The sequence below is a fragment of the Staurois parvus genome, unplaced genomic scaffold, assembly GCF_062004578.1.
Source record: "Staurois parvus isolate SC_StPar_1 unplaced genomic scaffold, SC_StPar_1.0 ptg000209l, whole genome shotgun sequence".
NCBI classification, from domain to species: Eukaryota; Metazoa; Chordata; class Amphibia; order Anura; family Ranidae; genus Staurois; species Staurois parvus.
Window position 1 is genome coordinate 5,001 of NW_028318005.1, and position 22,777 is coordinate 27,777.

The window sequence follows — 22,777 nt, forward strand, 5'->3', positions numbered from 1 at the left end:
AGGTCTGGAGACTGGCTACGCCACTCCATGACCTTAATGTGCTTCTACTTGCCACACCTTTGTTGCCATGACGGTATGTTTTGGGTCATTGGGTCATGCTGGAAGACCCATGCACAACCTATCTTCAGTGTTTTGGCTCAGGGAAGAAGGTTCTTATCCAAGATTGTACAGTACATGCCCACGTCCATTGGCCCCCCAATGCGGCAAAGTCAGCCTGTACCTTTTGGCAGAGAAACAGCCCCAAAGCATAATGTTTCCACCTCCATGCTTGACTGTAGGGATGGTGTTCTTAGGGTCATAGTCAGCATTTTTCTTCCTCCAAACATGGTGAGTCGATTTAATGCCAAAGAGCTCAATTGACTACAGTTATTTCTCCCATTCCTTCTCTGAATCATTTAGATGTTTATGGGCAAACTTTAGATAGGTCTGTACATGTGCCTTCTTGAGGAGGGGGACCTTATTGGTGGTGCGGGATTTCAATCCATGGCGGCGCATTGTTACCAATGGTCTGTTTGTTGACCGTGGTCCCAACTGCCTTGAGATCATTCACAAGCACCTCATATGTAGTTCTGGGCTGACCCCTCACTTTTCTCATGATAATCCTTACTCCATGAGGTGAAATCTTGCGTGGAGCTCCAGACTGAGAGCGATTTGAGAGTTATTTTGTATTTTGCAATTTGCATTTGCAAAATAATCGCTCCAACGGTTGTCTCCTTCTCATAAAGCTTCTTGTTGATGGTCTTGTAGCCCATTCCAGTCTTATGCAGGTTTATAATCTTGTTCCTGACGTCCTTTTGACAGATCTTTGGTCTTGCCCATGATGGTGATGAGGTGTAAATGGAAGAAAGAGATTCTGTGAACAGGTGTCTTTTATACACATAACGAGTTGTCATTCGGAGCACCTTCTTAAATTGACAGGACTAATTTGTGTACCATATGATCACATAGTCTGTGGGAGCCAGAATTATTTTTGGTTGGTAGGGGATCACATACTTATTTTACTCAGTGAACTAAAACTCAATTTATAACGTATCGTTTTTTATGGATTTTGGGTTGATATTCTGTCTCTATCATCATCATATCTATGATAAAAATTGCAGAGCCTTCATTTCTTTGTAAGTGAGAAAACTTACAAAATCTGCAGGGGGATAAAAACATTTTCCCCACTGTACATACTGTATACTTACACACACCACACACAATGTTTCATATATTTAGCACCCTTGGTAACAGCATTCTGAAAAATATTTCATACAATTCTCCTCCACCTGCTTTGTAGCCTGCGCTCCCCTTTTCCCTTTTATTTGTCAAGAGCTCTAAGTCTAAGAGGCGTCCCCAGCAATGTACTCTGCGCTAAAAATGTTATGTTGAGATTTCTTTAAGGGTGCTGTACATTTAAATAGATGTAGAGGGAGTGCTGTACATTTAAATGTATGTAGAGGGAGTGCTGTACATTTAAATGTATATAGAGGTCCTGAAATGTCTTTATTGTAATAGTGCCAATCCCTCTACTGTCTTCCGCTCACCCAACAAATTAAATTTAAATACCAAAAACCACTTACAAAGCCATCCACAACTCTTAGAATACCAACCAAATTTCTATCTTCATTCCTCCTGCTCTCTAGCTCCCTTGTCGCCTCCTCTCATGCTCACCTCCTGTACTTCTGCCGAGCCTCTCCCATACTCTGGAACTCCCTTCCCCAATCTGTCCAACTATCTCCTACTCTGCTCAATTTTAGGCAAATCCTAAAAGAAAAAACCTCTTCAAAGAAGCCTATCCTGCCTACACCTAACAACTGTATATTTTTTTCCTCCTTCGGCTCATCCCCCTCAGTTATTACCTTTTGTATCTCTTGACCCACCCTTTTTAAATTTTAAGCTCTAATGAGCAGGGCCCTCTTATTCCACCTTTGAGTTGTATTGCCTGCTCTCATGTTGTGAAGCGTTCCGCAAACTACCGGCACTATATAAATCCTGTATAATATTAATACTGGGACTAGTCATGTGATTATGGACAGTAGACCCTTCCACTGAGCCCTCACATTCAGCAAATGCTCTGCTGTGGTCTAGATTTGTGGGAAAGCTACACGTTTGGTCTTAAGAAGGCACAGCTTTAGGTAGGAGGCACTATGCCTTCCATTTCATCGTTTCTATTCAATTTTGTAAACCTACATCAAACTTTGTCTGTATAGATGGGTGGTCATTGGGGTACTATAGTAAGGGCCTGTGTTGAGGTGCCTTTGTTGTCAGAATTGCTTCTCTCCCCATACAGACTGATATAGCTTAAGACCCTACTCAAGGCAGCTAAAAAAAAAATTATCCCTTGCTGTGGGGCTGCACCTGCACTGCAAGGGTTAACTACTTGTTTGGAGACTACTGCCCTGGAGGTAAACTGCAGCCTGAGGGCCAGATGTGGCCCTGTGCTAGCCTTTACCCGGCCCTTGCGGCATTATTTCTCCCATTGATTGAGGCACTTCTAACACTGACACCAACAGTGGGGCATAATTCCCCCAACTGACACCAACGATGGGGCGCTATTGCTCCCGCTAAAATCAACGATGGGGCGCTATTGCTCCCGCTAAAATCAACGATGGGGCGCTATTGCTCCCGCTAAAATCAACGATGGGGCGCTATTGCTCCCGCTAAAATCAACGATGGGGCGCTATTGCTCCCGCTAAAATCAACGATGGGGCGCTATTGCTCCCGCTAAAATCAACGATAGGGCGCTATTGCTCCCGCTAAAATCAACGATGGGGCGCTATTGCTCCCGCTAAAATCAACGATGGGGCGCTATTGCTCCCGCTAAAATCAACGATGGGGCGCTATTGCTCCCGCTAAAATCAACGATGGGGCGCTATTGCTCCCGCTAAAATCAACGATGGGGCGCTATTGCTCCCGCTAAAATCAACGATGGGGCGCTATTGCTCTCAGTCAACAGCGATGGGGCACTATTCCTCCTCCTACTGACCACAGGCACTATGCAGCTGAACACCACACCTGAGGCATTCTTTACTCTCACTGATGCAGGACCTGGGACATTTTTTATCCCCACTGGCCACAATCTGACTCCCCCAAAAGCCTCAAGGAGAGTAAACTGGCCCTATGTTTGGCAAGTTTGGAGATGCCTTGTCTAGGGGAACAAAATAGATTTACTTACCTGATCCTCCACTCCTCCCTGCATCTAGACTCATCCCCTCAGCCTCTACTCCTTCATGTTCTTGCAGTCTAGGATCCTGACATTGGCAAGACCAAAGCAGGGTCCATAGCCCTGTATTGTACATGTTAAAGCCGAGGGAAAGTTCTGCACCAGAGAGTGGGCGAGCACCATCTATAGGGGGAATGGAGGATCAGGTCCGTAAATTTATGTGTCTAATCAAATAGCTGAATTACTCAGACATAATGATCGTAAGCAGATAAATTGGTGATGACTGGTCACTACAGTAGTTACTGCACTTTGCACTTATCACAAGGGCTTCATGTCTTATCTGACATAATAATACGCTTGTGTGATGGGCTCATTCATTGAGTAGGAGCAGTGTGCTTCCTGCATGTAATAATTCATAGTAACCATTGAGAACTTGTATCCAAAATTGGCGTTGATGTTCTTTACTGAATTTTGCACATCGTTGTTGCTCTGTGTAAATGTTTAAGGTCTGTCCTAGTTCATTTTAATCAGTGACACCTTAGGGATCAATATTGTGTTGCACTAAAAGCTTTATATTTAATGTATAATAATGCAGAGCTGCAGTTGGACATCCCCTTTCATCATCAGTTTCTGTCCTGCATTCTCTAGAACCAGGTTAATGCATAGATGGCTAAGACTTTGATTTTATGCCAGTTCTACAAGTGAAGCTGTTTTTTTTTTTTTTTTCCCCTGTCAGGCACATGAAAGAAATCACAGACTTACAAGTACAGCAGAGGAGAGAGATAGAAGCTCTTTACATCAGGCTGGGCAAGCCTCTCCCTCCTAATGTGGGATTCCTACACGCAGCTCCGCCAAGTGGCCGTCGACGGAGGGTCAGCAAAAATAAACTGAAAAGCGGAAAGTTACTTAATCCTTTAGTTCAGCATCTGAAAAACGGGGCAAGTAGGTTGATGGTTTTTTTTTTTTTTGTTCTTTTTTTGTAGCTATGTATACCTAACATGCATTGCTATTATAGAAGAAGAATCCACCTTTAATGAATAATTCCACATTCGAGTATGCAAATGCTGACATTTTTTCAGGGACATGTGTCCATTCTCCTTTAATTTTTTTAGCTCTCCCCCTCTGTTCCATTAAAAAAGTGAAAAATGTATTTAAAAGGAGTGGTGTGTTTTTTTTTTTGTTTTTTTTTTTATAATCTGTAGATCGTTTTTGCACCACCATTTCTTTTTTCCTTTTTGGAGTGTACGTCATGTGTTCATGCCTCTCTCCTCTTCTTTCTCCCATCTAATTTAGCGGTATCCGTTCCAACAGTTTGTGAAGCGATATATTGGAGGAGTTCTTTTCTAAACAAATTCTTTTTCTATCCTTGCTAATGCCAGACCTATTTAGAATTCTAAGTCATAACCTATTATTAATTGTCTCAGTTTCTGACTGCTGATATGCAAATAAGCTTATCTCCCAAACCAGATGCCCAAAGTAATTTTCTTTTGCCCATCCTGTTTTGAAATCGTTTGGGTTCAGCATGATTTATGCTCCATTTTTTTCATTTTAATTCATTTACACGTGCATGACTGTTAGAGGCATGGTGACCTACAAGGAGTAAGTGTTGACAGAAAGAGATGTACTTGTTCTAAAATTATATTGGGGACATATTATGCTACTATTCAAGTGCTTAAAGCTGAACTCTGGGAGAAAAAAATAAACCTTTGCAGTGGGACTCCCCCCCTCCCCCCCCCCCCCATTTCTATAACCTACAAGAGCTAAATGCTGGATTTCTTTCTACAAAGACCATAAAAAGCAATTCTCATCTTCTGTGTAGTCGTTTATTAAAAATTTAAAATAAAGCCATATATGCACTCGTAATAGATGAAAAATAGGCATGTCAGTCGATTTCCTTTATGCAGAGATAGTTCAGGGAGCCACCAGGGGATGCAGAGTTTAGTAAGGAGGTGTCTGAATATGCAGAGCTAGAAGATGAGCAGCTTGCACGTAACCAGTCTGGAGCACAAGCTGGAGATGTAGCTCGGCACGTGACCTCAAAATGCTGATCTATGGGGCATGGCTTTGCATTTTAGGGCTGTACACGCCCCTTTGTCAAGCCTTCTCTTGCTGTTTTGTGACACAGCCCAGTGGCCAAGGAGTACTGCAGTTGGGACATCAAAGCCCCATGGGGATTCAGGGACACTGGGTTCACATCAGGTCCTCTTCCCTTGCGTTTGACAGCAGGTAGTGGGTTTATTCCACAGCCAATAGCTTCCTCAGCCGTGTTTGCCCGCTGTCAGTGTCACTTCTTGCTAGCAATCTGTCAACTGTAATGCTGACAGCGTCCTTGACAACCAGTGACAGGTGGGGGCACTGGGTAACAGTGGCAAATATTCCGCTTTGCTACACAGTGGGGGAGATTTAATAAAACTGGTGCACTCAGAATCTGGTGCAGCTGTGCATGGTAGTAAGCTTCTAACTTCAGCTTGTTCAATTAAGCTTTAACAATAAAACATGTAAGCTGGTTTCTGTGCAGAGTTGCACCATATTTTGCACCATGCAGTTTTAGTAAATACTCCCCACTGTATAGATACAGGTACTCTACCTGTCTCTGTACACCAAGTTTGAGTTAGCCTTAATTAAATCCAGTTTCATTATCCGTGAACTAGAGGTAGTCCTTTTTTTTAATGAAGTGCAGCCATAGTGCCACTTTTGTTAACTACCTATCTGATGCACATGTCCGTAAACCTACTGATACAGCAAGAATGTTTAAATCTGGCACAGGTCATTTTCAGTTTGACCCAGGCCATCTTAAAGGGCCATACTGCCAGAAAAGTGTAGGTGCTTTGAGTCCCCCTCCCAGTTAGTAAAGGAAAGTTTGACCTCTTCCCCAAAAGGATGTACCTGTATGTCCTTTTGTTGAAAGGGTTATATCTGCTTTATGCTGGCGGCAGGAGGGGTGTTACTCGGTGTAACATCTTTTATATTATACCAAAAAATGGGTATTTTTGTGTGTACTAAAATTCATTAGGGTATTTTTTTTTTTTAATTTGCTTTTAAAAAAACACAATACCATGTGACATAAAAAATTGCAACACTCAGCATCTCGTTCTCTAGGGCCTCTTCTTAAAAAACACATATATATATATATATATATATATATATATATATATATATATATATATATATATATGTATGTGTGTGTGTTTTGGGGTTCTAAGTAATTTTTTTAGCAAAAAAAAGATGATTTTTACGTGTAGGAGAGACGTGTCAGAATAGGCTTGGAAAGCAAGTGGCTAATCCTTCCACAAATAAACCTTTACATTTAAAATGAAGGCTAAACTCCAGACAAACTGCTAAATATACAGATAAAATTCATATATAAAAGCAGTTTTACCTGCCAAAAGATAATATTTCTGTCTACCCACTTCTGAGATTTACATAGCGTCGATTTTTCTCTGCTGCGGGTATTGAACACCTATAGGTCTCCTCCTTACCCCCTCAGCATTGGACAATGCTAGGAAAGCAGCATAGTGATGAGCTTAAATGTCAGGCTGCTCTCTCCTCCTGTCACCATTCTCCCTGTAGAGCAGCACAGCTCACTGGCTCCTTGTATTGCTTCTGCCTCCTCCAGTCTGAGCTCTGCTAGAGACTGAAAGCATGTCAGATTTAGCTAATTGCACTGCTTGCATGTATTTATTGCTGTATTAATAAGAACATATTTATTTATTATTATTACAGGTACTTGTATAGCGCCGTCAATTTACGCAGTGCTTTACATCTTTACTATACACTGACATCAGTCCCTGCCCTCAAGCGTACAATCTAAGGTCCCTATCTCGCATTCATATATACATGGACCAGTTTAGACAGGTTGCATTAATTTGATGTTTATATCCTTGAAGTTTAGCTGTAAGATTGATTAAAAATCCTAGTCCTGACTGGTTCTCTTTAATGATGACTTTATACTTGAATTATGGTTTTATATAGACAAAGTTGTTATATGTATAATTAATGTTCTTTCATTTTGATGTTGCAGATCATGTTCTCTATATATATATATCTGATTTTCTATTGCAGGCAATGTAACTGCAGACTGCAATGGATTACCTGCCAAGGATCCACTTAAATCTCAACTCGATTTAAAGGGCAAAATTGCTGGCTCCTCCCTAACAGCGTCCCCGTGTCGCGGTGTCCAGACACAGCAGCCTTGCTCAGTGAAGGTCACGGTGTCGTCTGATAATATCTGTTCTGGTGTAGTCCGGGATGGTGTGGATGTGCATGGCAACTGTGGACAAGGTGATCTATCACTGCAGGGGTTTCTTCCTGAGCTAGTCTCACTGTCAGTGCAGTATCTCAGGATGAAATGTAGCAGGCTGCATAATGAGGCAACAAGGGGCTGTGTTGCCTTCCAACTGCACGTGGCTTTGCTGCTGTACAGCAGGGTTTCTACATCTTAATAGAAGCCAGACACACTGAAAATGATTCATTCATCTTCATCTTCTCTATGCTGAAATCTATTCAGGTACATTTTGGAGTAGTCCTGGCTAAGCTGCGCTTTCAAATATCCGCTTGCTAGCATTGAAACATAAATTACGTAACTCACTAATCTGATGCAGCGTTTAATTTGGTACGACAGGCTAGTGACGCACTCTTATACACAGTGTATAGACCTGGGAATTATCAGGCTTTTTGCCCTGGTTTTCCTGATATGTTTGTGTTCTTTTTAAAAAATGCATTTCCTTTTCCTGTAAGGAGTGAAGATGGACGGCTGTTTCAATGCCATAGTGCAAGATTTATTTTGCTAGACAAAGCACAATGTACAAAAAGAATTCTCTTTATCAAGTGCCTAGAAACAAATACATTGGCTGTTATCTTACAAAAACTGATAGGATTGTTGAGGGAACAAGATTTCCAGCACACACAAAAAAGAAACCAGCAGTTCTGAAACAAGTTCATTTTTTACAGCATATGATGTTTTGCCTGTTTTCACACTCACAAATTTAATATTACAGAAAACATTTACTAAGATGGGTATAGAGAGCCTATCTTCTATTCTACAAAAGCTAGTTGCCTTGCTGTCCTACTGAGCCTTTTGCTTCCTGAAATTCTAAGCCAGAAAAATTAAACCAATACATTTTTTACTTTTCTCTGATTTCCTGGTTTCCATGCTTTTTCAGATCAATTACTCGGGAAGTGTTGAAACTAGAGAGTCCGCATAATGGCCAGGAATAACCATTTCCAAAGGGAGGACAGTAATGAAATCTCTCATGTTGAATATGACATGAAGATCACATGCAAACTGGAAACTTGACTAAATAAGCTTTCAGCCTACAATTGCCACTGCAGCCTGAAGTTGAAAGAGCGCATCTGTTTAACATTGTTATTGTCAGATACAATTACAGTGAAAAAATTTTTTTTTTCTTTTTTGCACATTTGTCACATTATAATAAAATCAGGGTTTCATTAAAATACTAAATATAAGCCATATACACTGCTCAAAAAACTTAAAGGAACACATCAAATCTTAATGGGGAAAAATATCCCGGATATCTATACTAATATGGACTGGGTAATGTCTTAGGAAGGTAAGGATGCCCCATCGTTTGATGGAAATTAAAATGATCAACCTACAGAGGACTGAATTCAAAGACACCCTGAAATTCAAAGTGAAAAAATTATGCAGCAGGCTAGTCCATTGTGCTGAAATTGCATTGCAGCAACTCAAAATGGTACTCAGTAGTTTGTATGGCCCCCACGTGCTTGTATGCATGCTTGACAACATCGGGGCATGTTCCTAATGAGACGACAGATGGTGTCCTGGGGTATTTACTCCCAGATCTGGACCAGGGCATCACTGAGGTCCTGGACAGTCTGAGGTGCAACCTGGCAGCATTGAATGGACCGAAACATGATATCCCAGAGGTGTTCTATTGGATTTACGTCAGGTGAGCATGGGGCCATTCAACAGTATCAATTCCTTCATCCTCCAGGAATTGCCTGCATACTCTCGCCACATGAGGCCGGGCATTGCTGTGCACCAGGAAGAACCCAGGGCCCACTGCACCAGCGTAGGGTCTGACAATGGGTCCAAGGATTTCATCCCGATACCTAATGTCAGTCAGGGTGCCATTGTCTAGCTTTCAGAGGTCTGTGCATCCCTCCATGGATATGCCTACCCAGACCATCACTGTCCCACCACCAAAACTGTCATGCTGAACAATGTTACAGGCAGCATAATGTTCTCCATGGCTTCTCCAGACCCTTTCATGTCTGTCACATGTGCTCAGGGTGAATGTGCTCTCATCTGTGAAAAGCACAGGGCGCCAGTGGCGCACCTGCCAATTCTGGTGTTAAACAGCAAATGCCAATCAAGCTGTAAGGTGCGGGGCAGTGAGCACAGGACGTCGGGCCCTCAGACCACCCTCATGAAGTCTGTTTCTGATTGTTTGGTCAGAGACATTCACACCAGGGGCCTGCTGGAGGTTTTGTAGGGCTCTGGCAGTGCTCATCCTGTTCCTCCTCACACAAAGGAGCAGATACCGGTCCTGCTGGTGGGTTAAGGACCTTTCACGGCCCTGTCCAGCTCTCCTAGAGTAACTGCATGTCTCATAGAATCTCCTCTGTGCTCTTGAGACTGTGCTGGGAGACACAGCTAACCTTCTGGCAATGGCACGTATTGATGTGCCATCAAGGAGGAGTTGGACTGCCTGTGCAACCTCTGTAGGATCCAGGTATCGCCTCATGCTACCAGTAGTGACATTGACCCTAGCCAAATGCAAAATTACTGAAACAAAGTTAGAAAAAAGGAGTAGGAAAAAAATTGTCAGTGGCCTCCACCTGTAAAACCATTCCTGTTTTGGGGGTCGTCGCAGATCTAGTGCACCTGTTGTTAATTTCATTAACATCAAAGCAGCTGAAACTGATTAGCAACCCCCTCTGCTACGTAACTGACCAGATCAATATCCCAGGAGTTTGAATTGATGCTATACTCTGATTAAAAAGTGTTCCTTTATTTTTTTTTTAAGCAATGCATGCCTGAAAAGGTTATAAAAACTACTTAGGTATGCAAATTAGTCATTCTTAGTGTCAAGTCATCTGACGCATACTGAAGCTGCAGTATTTTGCTGGGCATCTAGGCATTAATTACATTGACAATTATTTTCACTAAACCTTTACTGTTACCCTAACACATCAATCCTAATCTTACTAGCCAACCTGACCACCATATTTGCAAAGATATTAATTTCTTCACAAGCATTTCTTGTGTCAGTCTTTCTGCCAGTTTCACAACTAATTTTATGACAAATTAATCTTGCAAACATAAGATAAGGAACAGACTTCCTAAAAGTAGGTGCTGCAACAGGCCCAAGCAGTTTGACTATTAAAATTCTAATTTTATTGAATAACAAAATAAGTCATACACTTACTATATAGAATAAAGACGCAAAGAAACAAAAATTACTTCCAACCCAATACATTAAAAGAATTTGACAACGCTGTCAATGGCTAAAAAAAAAAGCCCTATCAACACATGAAAATGGGCACTTAATTGAATGGCGCATCACCCAGATGGACCATAACTAGTCCTGAACATCGTTGGGTGCCGTAATGTCTTAACTGGGTGAGGCCGCATAACCTATTAGAATGAAATCCTTTACTCAACAGCAACAAGCAGGATAAATTATATAATGTCGATCATAGAAAACACATAAATTAATACAAAATATTGTAGCTATTACTGGCAAAATTACTCCAGCTACAGTATTGCTAGTTAATTTGGTACACTTGGGAGTCTTAAGTAACTCAAATAAACACAATCAAGCTGATTGTATCCTTAATAGCCACTTCCAAAGACAAATACTTGTAAGGTGCCAGGTGTGGTAATATTTTCAAAGCACCTGAGATAGCACTATATAAGTATTAGTGGACAAAAAAGATTATAGATGGTTTCAGTGGCTGCAGACATGCACCGTTCAATTAAGTGCCCATTTTCACGTCCTGTTGGGGCTTGTTTTTAGCTATTGACAATGTTGTGAAATTCTTTTAATGCATTGGGCTGGAGGTAATTTTTAGTTTTTTTGCTTCTTTATTCTATATAGTAATTGTATGACTTTTGTTACTCAATAAAATTTACATTTTTATGGTCAAACTGCTTGGGCCTGTTGCTGCACCTACTTTTTTAGACGTATGCTCCTTATCTTTGTATATGCTAGTTTTTTTTTCTTGTTTTTTTTGTTTTTTTTTAGGTGCATGGCCTACTCCTATATGCATGGTTGAGCCGGTGGACCAAGATACAGGCAGGTCCATAAATATTGGGACATCGACACAATTCTAACATTTTTGGCTCTATACACCACCACAATGAATTTGAAATGAAATGAACAAGATATGCTTTAACTGCAGACTGTCAGCTTTAATTTGAGGGTATTTAAATCCAAATCAGGTGAACGGTGTAGGAATTACAACAGTTTGCATATGTGCCTCCCACTTGTTAAGGGACCAAAAGTAATGGGACAGAATAATAATCATAAATCAAACTTTCACTTTTTAATACTTGGTTGCAAATCCTTTGCAGTCAATTACAGCCTGAAGTCTGGAACACATAGACCTCACCAGACACTGGGTTTCATCCCTGGTGATGCTCTGCCAGGCCTCTACTGCAACTGTCTTCAGTTCCTGCTTGTTCTTGGGGCATTTTCCCTTCAGTTTTGTCTTCAGCAAGTGAAATGCATGCTCAATCGGAGTCAGGTGATTGACTTGGCCATTGCATAACATTCCACTTCTTTCCCTTAAAAAAACTCTTTGGTTGCTTTTGCAGTATGGTTTGGGTCATTGTCCATCTGCACTGTGAAGCGGAGTCCAATGAGTTCTGAAGCATTTGGCTGAATATGAGCAGATAATATTGCCTGAAACACTTCAGAATTCATCCTGCTGCTTTTGTCAGCAGTCACATCATCAATAAATACAAGAGAACCAGTTCCATTGGCAGCCATACATGCCCACGCCATGACACTACCACCACCATGCTTCACTGATGAGGTGGTATGCTTAGGATCATGAGCAGTTCCTTTCCTTCTCAATACTCTTCTCTTCCCATCACTCTGGTAAAAGTTGATCTTGGTCTCATCTGTCCATAGGATGTTGTTCCAGAACTGTGAAGGCTTTTTTAGATGTCATTTGGCAAACTCTAATCTGGCCTTCCTGTTTTTGAGGCTCACCAATGGTTTACATCTTGTGGTGAATCCTCTAGTGAAGTCTTCTCTTGATTGTTGACTTTGACACACATACACCTACCTCCTGGAGAGTGTTCTTGATCTGGCCAACTGTTGTGAAGGGTGTTTTCTTCACCAGGGAAAGAATTCTTCGGTCATCCCCCACAGTTGTTTTCCGTGGTCTTCCGGGTCTTTTGGTGTTGCTGAGCTCACCGGTGCGTTCCTTCTTTCTAAGAATGTTCCAAACAGTTGTTTTGGCCACGCCTAATGTTTTTGCTATCTCTCTGATGGGTTTGTTTAGTTCTTTCAGCCTATTGATGGCTTGCTTCACTGGTAGTGACAGCTCTTTGGATCTCATCTTGAGAGTTGACAGCAACAGATTCCAAATGCAAATAGCACACTTGAAATGAACTCTGGACCTTTTATCTGCTCATTGTAATTGGGATAATGAGGGAATAACACACACCTGGCCATGGAACAGCTGAGAAGCCAATTGTCCCATTACTTTTGGTCCCTTAACAAGTGGGAGGCACATATGCAAACTGTTGTAATTCCTACACCGTTCACCTGATTTGGATGTAAATACCCTCAAATTAAAGCTGACAGTCTGCAGTTAATGCACATCTTGTTCGTTTCATTTCAAATCCATTGTGGTGGTGTATAGAGCCAAAAATGTTAGAATTGTGTCGATGTCCCAATATGTATGGACCTGACTGTATTTGTGCTTCCCCTTGTTTGGTCCTTATTATGACCATTTATTTTTTTAAACAATTCTTGTAACTAAACTCCAGCCAAAAGTTTTTTTATTTTTTACATTTTATAGTGGATTAAGGCTTAAAGTTTTTATTGTAAATAGCTGAAGTTCTGACTTTCCCCACTCTTTTCAGAAAATAACAGTAAAAGGAACAGGCAAAGCTTTCACATTTCAGCTACCCCTATCAGTGTTCTCTATTGAAAACTTAAGACTACAATGTTGGGTGCCTGTGTTACTTTTGCAGAAAAAAATATCTTGTTCCCAAACAAATCTATACCATAAGACTGCCATAAATTGTGATATAAAAATCAGTGTTGAGGTACTGTATAACTTTTGCACTGAATTCATGTGTTCCTACAGAAACTGTGCACTGTGCTTTAACATGTCTGAGTATGCAGTCGCCTATCTTATCTCCTTACAGGTGTAATGGTTGAAGACCTACAGCACCTTTTCTAGCACCTAAGGGGTGTTTTGCTTGTAAGACAGACTAACTTAGCATCTGATTACATTTTACACCCCCCCCCCCCCTTTTTTATAAAAGAGGCTCCAAAACTTGGCTTCTACTTCTTCTGAGTTGGTGTGCATATCAGCTCCGCGCAAAGGTGTACTTGTTGCCCATGTGCATCAGTTAGATTCTTGCTTTCATTCCAAGGTTGGGCACCATTTCCTCCTTCAGAAACTTTCAGTTATGAGGCCCTACAGTAAAGCATTTCTTACACCACATATGGTGATGGGCATTTATAAAATGATGGCATGCTGAATAACAAGCTTCTGTGCTATGCATTAAAACATGGGGGGGGGGTGTATGTGTGCCATGTTGATATACACCACTTGAATTTTAGCCGACTGAATTGGGCAAAATTCAAACTGTGGGTGCTTCTGTTGGCACCATCCGGCCCCACAAAAGTCAGTTGTTGAAACTAAATTTTTTTGAAGGAGCTGGGTAGAAGAATTTCTGGCCGAGCATCACCTGCATTCAGTCAGATGCAAGCACCGTTCAGGTATTCTGACAGCTGTGCAAGTTGGCCACCAAATGGCCTCAATCTGAACTGTTTAGCATGGATGGAGGAATCGGTTTCATTCAGCTTGCAGGCTCAATGAAATACACCTATGTGTGTATGGCCATAATTATGTTTTAAGTTTTTTGTATTTAACCTCTGCCTCAGTAAAAATGGTGATGAAAACTAAAAGAAGAGTGGATTTCCCCAGTGGGGATACAGTCAGCAATAGAAACTTGACAAAGGATTTAATCTTTTCCCACTCTATCCAAAACAAAAAGAAAAGAAATGACTATGCATATAATTTAATGCAAAGGTAAAGTTGCTGTTTGCCTTCTGGTAACCTATCCAGACAGAAATTGAAAAAAAACAAATTGCAAATAGCCAAAGTTGATGAGACACTCATAACAACCAATTAGTTATCATCTTTCTTTACCTTGAATATGTGTGCTTTTTAGATATCGGGATAGGGGTGCACAACATTGCTGGTCACAGCCTGGTTTTCAGCCATATTAGGCCTCATGTATTGAAAGCTTCTGAAGGTGGACCACCTGTTGCACGGTGAGATCCCTGTTGTCTGTTTTCTAGTGCAAGTGACAAAATCTGGTTGCTATGGGAAATGAAAGCACTTAACTTAATTTCTATATGAAGTCATTGGGACTGATGTACAAGAATCAGAGCAAAGAAAAGTAAAGGCATTGAGGAGGATTCCTTTATGATGAAACAAATGGTTTAAATGAACAACTACTCTGTTTTTCTTTACCCCGGTTTTATAAATCAGATCCAATGTGTTCATAGCTATGTGCTGGACATCCCTTTAGTTAGAAATTACCTAGTTGGGGGGTTCCCAGTCCAGGAGGAGAAGTGATAATATACATAATTCCATCCCTTGTCTTTTGTAGACTCTTCTGTTTTCTCGACTTTCTAGAATGTTTACTAGGCAGCTAGTGGAATCACTTAGATGGCAAAGCTGCTTGATGATATAGGACAAGCCATCAGAGGTAATGATAGTTCATCAGTCTATTTCTCTGTTTTCTTCCCTCTATATTCATCTGCAGGCTGGACGGTTTACCACCAAACGTCTGAGAGAGTGACCTATAAGTCTAGTAGCAAACCTCGTACCCGATTCCTCAGTGGACCTGTGTCTTTATCCATCTGTTTGTATCTGTTCTTTTGTATTTACTACGCCTCATCTCTCCTTCATCCTCTGCATCTTTTCGTTAATTGAGTTCACTCATTTAGCCATCTATTCTTTTGACAGTACATCATCTTTCTTCATATGGTACCCAACCTTTTCCCAGAATAGGTCTCTCAAAATGTTCATGTTAGAAACTTAAGACTATCTGACAGACACCAGTTGAAATCATAGGTATCGCTGACCAGGTACCTAAGGTCTCTGGTACCTTAAAGAAAATCTGTGGAAAGAGAAACCTAAAGGCTGCAATTGTTGAGCTCTACTTCTGAAAATGCCTGTCCATCATGGTGACCCTCTTGTTTTAATATTATAAGTCCTTACCCAGAACAAATATGCAGATGACTACTGGAATTCCAGATCAGTATTCGTGTTTCAAGTAAGTGTTTCAAAGTATTGAACCTAGTGGGTCAACTTAATAGCCAGGCAGCTAGCATTTTTCAGAAGAAAATGTCAGCAGCATTTCTCACATTTTTCATTATGACTGCTTTATTTTAAAGAGTCAGTCCACCCAAAAATATTTCAGATTTAGGTAGATGCCAGTGAATTGAATCATCAATGGAATTCTTAAAAGCCCATCCATAGCTGAAACTTCATGAGATGGATTTTGTGTGGACTGACCCTTTAATGTCTGTAAACAGACTTGAAGAAACATTTTAAAAGAAAAAAACAGAAATTCTTGGGTGCCATAAGTTGAGTATCATTTTCTCAGTGACGTTTTGTTTTCCATCTGTGAGTTACAGATTCTGCTTTGTATTTTATTTTCCATGCATCAATTGAATGCTTTTGTGTGCTTAGCTTTTGGCTAATATCTGAGCAGCAAAAGCATGCATGCAAGAGACCGCAGTCTGAGCAGCCAGGCACCAACCTGTAAGCCCCAATGTTCTAAGGTGTTTTAGTATTTTTGTGCCTATTAGCATTTGTGTTATATGATTCAGTTTTGTAGGATCTAGTTTCACCATTAATTTGGTTTTAATGGATGAAACCAAGACCATCAACATTTTATAAAGGAGTAGACTTGAATACAAAGAACAATGCAGGCAACTGAAGTTTATACTTGCCAACAAAAGGTTAATATAGCTATTGTGTGTAATGCAGTCTCTTTCCTTACTATGTGCGACTTATTTTCGGGTTTTTACCCATGCGCCTTTCTTTTTGAATTAGCTCTGATTTGTGATTTGTGCAAAACTGGCAAGTTTAAACAAAGATCTGTTTTTTATTGGGTTCAGTAGAATTACTGTACATTCATTTGGGTACAGATGTACTTTGCATGTTGTGATATCTGTGAGAAACGTTTGTAGAAACAGATGAGAAATGAAGACAGACCAGGGGTGAAACAGTCAAGATTGCAGGTCAGGTGCAGTTGAAATAGACAATCCTTACCTAATCTGTGGAAAGGGTATTCAGAGCACTATAGACAAACCGAACATTCAGATGATAAGCAAGAATTGGCTAAGGACAGAATATCTCTGACTTTATGGTGACATGTGCTTTAAATGCTTTGCTTGCAGTAACGTGTGAACCTACATATTGGGGCTAATTTACAAAAATCAAATGGGCTGTTCGCGTTGCAAGGGAATTTTTTCCAAAGCTTAGTGAATGTGGTGAAATTTCACTTTGGAAACCATACCCAATCATGTGCAAGAAAAACATATACCTGGACAGATATTGAAAAATATTATTCATTAACTTTCTTTTTTTTTCATGTATTTTTTTAATGTTTCTTTTTTTAGAAATATCCTTTGTCTTAGACCTATTTTTAGGTTTATACAAGTCCTTGTGTTTTATTTTTTCCCCTTTTTGTTATAATTTTTACTCTGCCATATGCATTGATATTGTACTCTCAAATGTTATCTTTGTGTTCTGTTTTTTTAAAGCCAGTAAAAAATTATTGAAACAGAAGAAAAATTAAAGAGAACAAAATTCACATACTTCTAAGGCTTCGAGGGCCCATAGACATTGCTGTCTGAAACCTCAGATTAATCTCTGCTAATTACTGGGCAAAATCTGTGATACTGCAGGCCACCACTGACACCCAGATACATCCATTTGAATGATATTTTAAAGAACTGGTTGTTGAGGTGGATAATTTACATTGAAGTTAGCTTTCTTTGGGGTTGTTCTGGAGGAGTAGGATACTGACATCTTTTGATTTTTAACCTAATAGAAGTACTATTTTTTTCTAATAGGCTTTCTTTACCGCAAATAGCCTGTGGCTTATTTTTAAAAGTGATAGACAATCAAGCTAAGCTAAAACGCACTTTGCAAAGAATACCCAACTATAAGTAAGGAAAGAATAGGAATGAATGATGAAACTCATGACCGCTTCACTTTTTCACCATCTAAGTAAATTTCTACTTTGCATAAGCCAAGGAGACCATGGAGATCCCCTGAGGTGTACAAGATGACTGCTTGAGAACCAGATTATTTACATCAACATCAATACTTTCAAGTGGTTTTAAAGACTAAACATTTATTTTACATTTACCTGCATTCCGTCAAAATATGTTTAGGCATCGGTATTGGTCCCTCACCCCCCCTCATACCTAAGCCTTCATTTGATCCAACACTGTGCATGTCTGCAGCTCTTCTCTCCCCTCACTTCCTGGTCTCACAGGCTTTGCTGAGCCAGTGGGAGTCATTGGCTCCCACTGCTGTCAATCAAAGCTAGTGATAGGGCCGAGTCCGCAATCTGTGTCAATGGATGCAGCAGCAGGGCTTGGGAGTGAGTCTGCATGAGTGCCCCCTTGAGCACTTCCTATTGGGGGCACTAGCCAGATAGGAAGAGCCAGGCATGCCAGCGGGGCACCCGAGAAGAGGTTTGGGGCCACTCTCTGTAATTGCACAGAGCAGGTAAGCATAGACATGATAGACGTGTTATTTTAAAAAACAAAATTCCTTTACAACCACTTTATACCAATAAGCCAACCTTACTGGTCCATCACTATTTTCCCCTTTCCTCATCTTTTTTTTTTGTTGTCAGTTTCCCTGTTGCGGATTTTCCCTTCTTGCCTTGTAAAAGGCTGTCCCCAGATCAGAAAAGTCTCTGATGGAACCCAGATAGCAATCTACCCTGACAGAGGCTCTAACCTTTCCCTATTCTATACAAAAAGTTTTGAGCATAGATGTTTTAATTTTCTAGTGGCAAAAACTGTGTGCTTCAGCAAAATTGAAACACAATATCATAACCCTTAATTGTACTGGACCTTGCAGGATTGTCAAGTGACCACTGCTGTGCTAACTTTAATTAGAAATGGGAGTTTAAAATGATTACTTCTATAACACTGATTTTTTTTTTCCCCCGGCCAACTTGTGCCACACAGGATGTCAGCTCAACCTTTTTCAGGAGTACTTAGTGATCCCATGCCACAGGGCTTTCTGAAGTTCTGCTTTATGGCCTCCTCTACCACATTTGGCACACTAAAATTATGGGGGGGGGGGCCAGGTCCCCTCTCTTTTCCTGCAGAATTCTGGGACACATTTCAGGTCCCAGAAGGTTGCAGGACCATTCACACAGTGCAAGGCAGCGTATGCATGCACAGTGGCAAGCCAGCTGTGAAGCTGTAAGGAGTGACAACTTCCCATGGTAAACATGCTGGTGCCAGGGACCTGAAAACCAACGAAGAACAAGTCCTGGTGAGGACAACGCTGGATCCCTGGACAGGCAAGTGCCCTTTTATTAAAAGTCAACAGTTTTGTTCCTGTTTTTGGTGGACTTTAAAAACCATATGTCTTATAAGAACAAGTAGTGCTCCTAGAGGTGTTCCATAGACAAATGGTGCCTGAAGTACAGTGACATGGGTACTTTTAAGTCCTCATTTTGTGTCAAAATGTGTAACAAGTTTTATAGAATGACATCATTCAATGTGACAGTTGGAGGGAGATTCTGAACAGTGGCATCTATCACTGAGATAGATTAGATGCATATGGCTCAATTCAAGAAGTTTTAATATAAGGATAAGAGGATTTATTTTCTCAGCAATTGGTTAACTTTTTCAAACTAAGAATTACTGTTCCTTTTTTTTTTTCTTTTTAAATATTGATTCCTATCCTGGTGTGTAATCTATGACTGATACGTTTGTGTAAGAGCTGGTGTGACAGGGTATGCATAAAGGGTTAGTCGGTGTAATATCTGGTGGCACAAAACACACTCTGATATTAGTTTGAAGTTGGTGGGGAGAATCTTTACAAATCAATACAATCCCACACTACCTTCAAAGACCCACTCTCATCCTGCACTACACACAGATATATACACACAATTCCACACACATTCCTGCATTGAAAACTGAGGGGTGTGGAGCATAAATTGCTACTAAACTTGGCTTTGCTGTAAGGCCTCACGCACACTGACAGTTTGAGGTTTAAAATATGCTCTCGCATAAAATCCTGAAATGGTTTTCATTTCCAAAGAAGCCACAGGCACATGTAGTCGATCAGAGACGTACACGGCAGTTCTCAGGTATATGCATTTTGGAATATACACCATATACACATCTTTGTGTTTACACCAGTGTATAAAAACATTGGCATATAACCAAGAATGTCACGTAAAAGCCAATGACCAGTGTCTGTATGTGCTGTTGGCTGCCAACACTGACTGGATGCTGGTTTCTCAGCATGCCTGTTCAACAGAACCCGGCCACTAGGTTGACTTTTGTTGTACATGTTGGACGGTTTTTATTGAACCACCTGATACTGGCCGATATTCAGCCCTTGTGTACAGGACTTTACAGAAAATGTCTTGTAGATGGGTGCTCTAAAAAGAAAAAATAAATCATCAAGTGGAATCTGCAGTATGAAAGTACCAAGTGTTTAACTAGGTAGGGAGATAGATTTGGCCAAGAATGGGGAGAATGCATAAGTGTAATTTTGTAATAGTTGCTCATCCAGTTTTCATTCATTTGATGTTTTTTGCCTAAAGAGGATCTACCTCCTTTGAAATTTTTATTTATAAATCAGTTTGTTGCAAATTATACAATGATCTAATATACATTATCTGTCTAAGATGGCCGTCTTCAGAGCTAGGTCTTTCTGCAGAAACTGTTTTTGACGCCCCTCTGAGTTTCTGTTCATAATTCTCTGTTACAAGCCTTTTGTTCGGCCTTTCCTATCTACCATTAATTAAAGTGGAACTGCAGACTACCTGCCAAATTAAAGGTGTGTTTACTGTTTTACCTGACATAGAATTTCCAGAATGCTCAGCCATTTCTGGTTATTCACCCAGCTCTGCCACACTGCACAGCCAGGAAGATTATTACTTGTTTAGCCTTGCTGTCTCCTCACTGGATGGTTTTGATTTAACGTCCATAAGCAGGCTGGGGTTAGAGAGGTGAAATTGGAAGCTGCAAATCTCAACTGGCTAATGGATATGTCACCTACTTGTACAGTGTAGGTAAATCACAAGACTGGCTGAACAGGAATACAAATCCTTTCAAAGTAAAAATGGTGAACAAATATGTATTTGAAACCTGTTCCAAGGGATGTTGAAAAATATATTCTCACCTAAGATTGCAACACTTTCTGTAAGTAAGGTATAATAAAGAAATTGTAACACTGATAGCTGGATAATGTATTTCAAAGTGACAGATCCTCTCTACTAGAATATCAGTTTTGTTGCTGTTTTGGGATGTAAGAACATGAAATTCCGAATGCAATGTAGAATGAATCTAGTAACTTTTAAATGTGAAAAGGGAATCTGTCAGGAAAAATTGGAATCTTGCAAATGCCATTACTGACTTATTGAATGCCATCCTTCTCAATGCTTCATTACTAGAACCTAACCACTGAACTAAAACAAGCATATGCATATCAGGTTTTAAACTGGTAAAATGCACATCTTGCTGCTTAGTGATTCATTAAAGTGGAACTTCCCCTTAAAGACGAAGTTCTGCTTTATGCTCTCCTCCCACTCTTGTCTACCACATTTGGCACAAAAGTTTTTTATGGGGGAGCAGGTACCTAGTTTTGATACAGTGTTCCCCTGAAAATAAGACACTGTCTTTATATTTTTTATTGGTTAAAAAAAAAAACAACTTGGTCTTATTTTCAGGGTAGGTCTTATATTTTTAATGTCCATGTGTGGACAGGGGGTGCAGAGGTGAGCTGCAGGCAGTTGTGGATGAGGGTTAGTATAGAGAGGGCCAGATGATGACAGTTGTGTGCTGCAGTCAGATGTTGCAGGGGTGAATTGACAGGTGAGTTTTAGACAGGGTGCAGAGATGAGCCACAGACCGTGTGCAGGGGTGAGTTGCGGACAGGGGATGAAGAGGTGAGCTGTGGCTAGGGGGTGCAGAGGCAAGCTGTGGCCAGGGGGAGCAGAGGTGGATTGTAACTCAGCTCACCTCTGCACCCCCCCCAGCCGCAGCTCACCTATACACCCTGTCTGCAACTCGCCTGTCAATGTACCTCTGCAACACCTGACTGCAGATTACCTTTGCACATCCCCCTCTACTGCCCTGATATGGTTAGCTAGCTTTGCAAACCACAGATGTCAGCAGCCGGCCCATCCCTATAGTAATTTCCGTTTCGGGTCCTATCTTCCCACACAGTGCACCAAGCGCACTCACCCACCACTCCGCCTCTTCCCCACTGGCTGGTGATCACGCCTGGAGCACCCATGCATTAGGCTGCAGGACGAGATGCCCCACCCTGCCCCGCCCCACCCCTAAACACACTGCGTCGGCAGATATCTGTTCCTTTCCTGTCCCACTGTGAGTACGGAGTTAGGGAAGTTCTGTGGGAGTGGATCGTCATGTCCAAGAGGGACTGTCACTTGCAAACACAAACGTTGTACTTCTGTGTTTATAAGAGACCATAGATATTAGTGTACACAGGGCCAGTACCAGAGGTGGCGGAACGGTGTTCTGCCACAGACCGGCTTAAAAAAAGCCCTGATCACAAATAGGTCTTATCTTCGGGGTAGGTCTTATACTTTAGCAATTCCCAAAAATAGTATTAGGTCTTGTTTTTGGAGTAGGTCTTATTTTCGGGGAAATGGGGTAGGTACCTGCTCCCACTTCTGCTCAGATTGCTTAGACGATCCGAGCAGACATTCCCCCGCCTGCAGTCTTCTGGGACACATCTCAAGTTCCAGAAGGTTGGAGGACCATACACAGAGGGAAGCCAGCTGTGAAGCTGCAAGGAGTCACAGGCAGCTTCCCACAGTAAACATGCCGGTGCCAGGGACTTGAAGAACCAGCCCGGGTGAGGACAGCACTGGATCCCTGGACAGGTACAGTAAGTGTCCTTTTATTAAAAAATCAGCTACAGTGTTTGTAGCTGCTGACTTTTATTTTTTTCTATTTAGGGTGAAGATTCTAAGTAATGAGGATTGATTAGGAGGCCAAACCTGCAGGTTGCATCTTTAATAGGTCACCAGTATCTTCTGTCATATTTCCATCCTTTTAGTCCAGTTCAGTGTTGTTGGCATTTAGTAAAAGACCAATGTGTTTTGGGGGTTCCAAAGTCCCCTTCCTTCCTTTTCAGGGC

The 22,777-nt window shown here is 41.1% G+C and overlaps 1 protein-coding gene across 3 annotated transcripts in view; it reads left to right on the top strand.

Moving 5' to 3' along the window:
* The first annotated feature begins 3,859 nt into the window (after positions 1-3,859).
* Positions 3,860-22,777, top strand: part of LOC149461090 (serine/threonine-protein kinase WNK2-like) — a 33,605-nt gene continuing 14,687 nt past the window's right edge. For 2 of the 3 annotated variants that reach the window (XM_089678673.1, XM_089678674.1), the window contains exons 1-2: positions 3,860-4,087; positions 7,208-7,426. In XM_089678673.1, the coding sequence (XP_089534799.1) occupies positions 3,886-4,087; positions 7,208-7,426 (421 nt within the window). In that variant the 5' untranslated portion in view covers positions 3,860-3,885. Of the gene's footprint in view, positions 4,088-7,207; positions 7,427-15,152; positions 15,252-22,777 lie in introns of all 3 variants that reach the window. The other variant, XM_089678671.1, reaches the window with a different exon arrangement.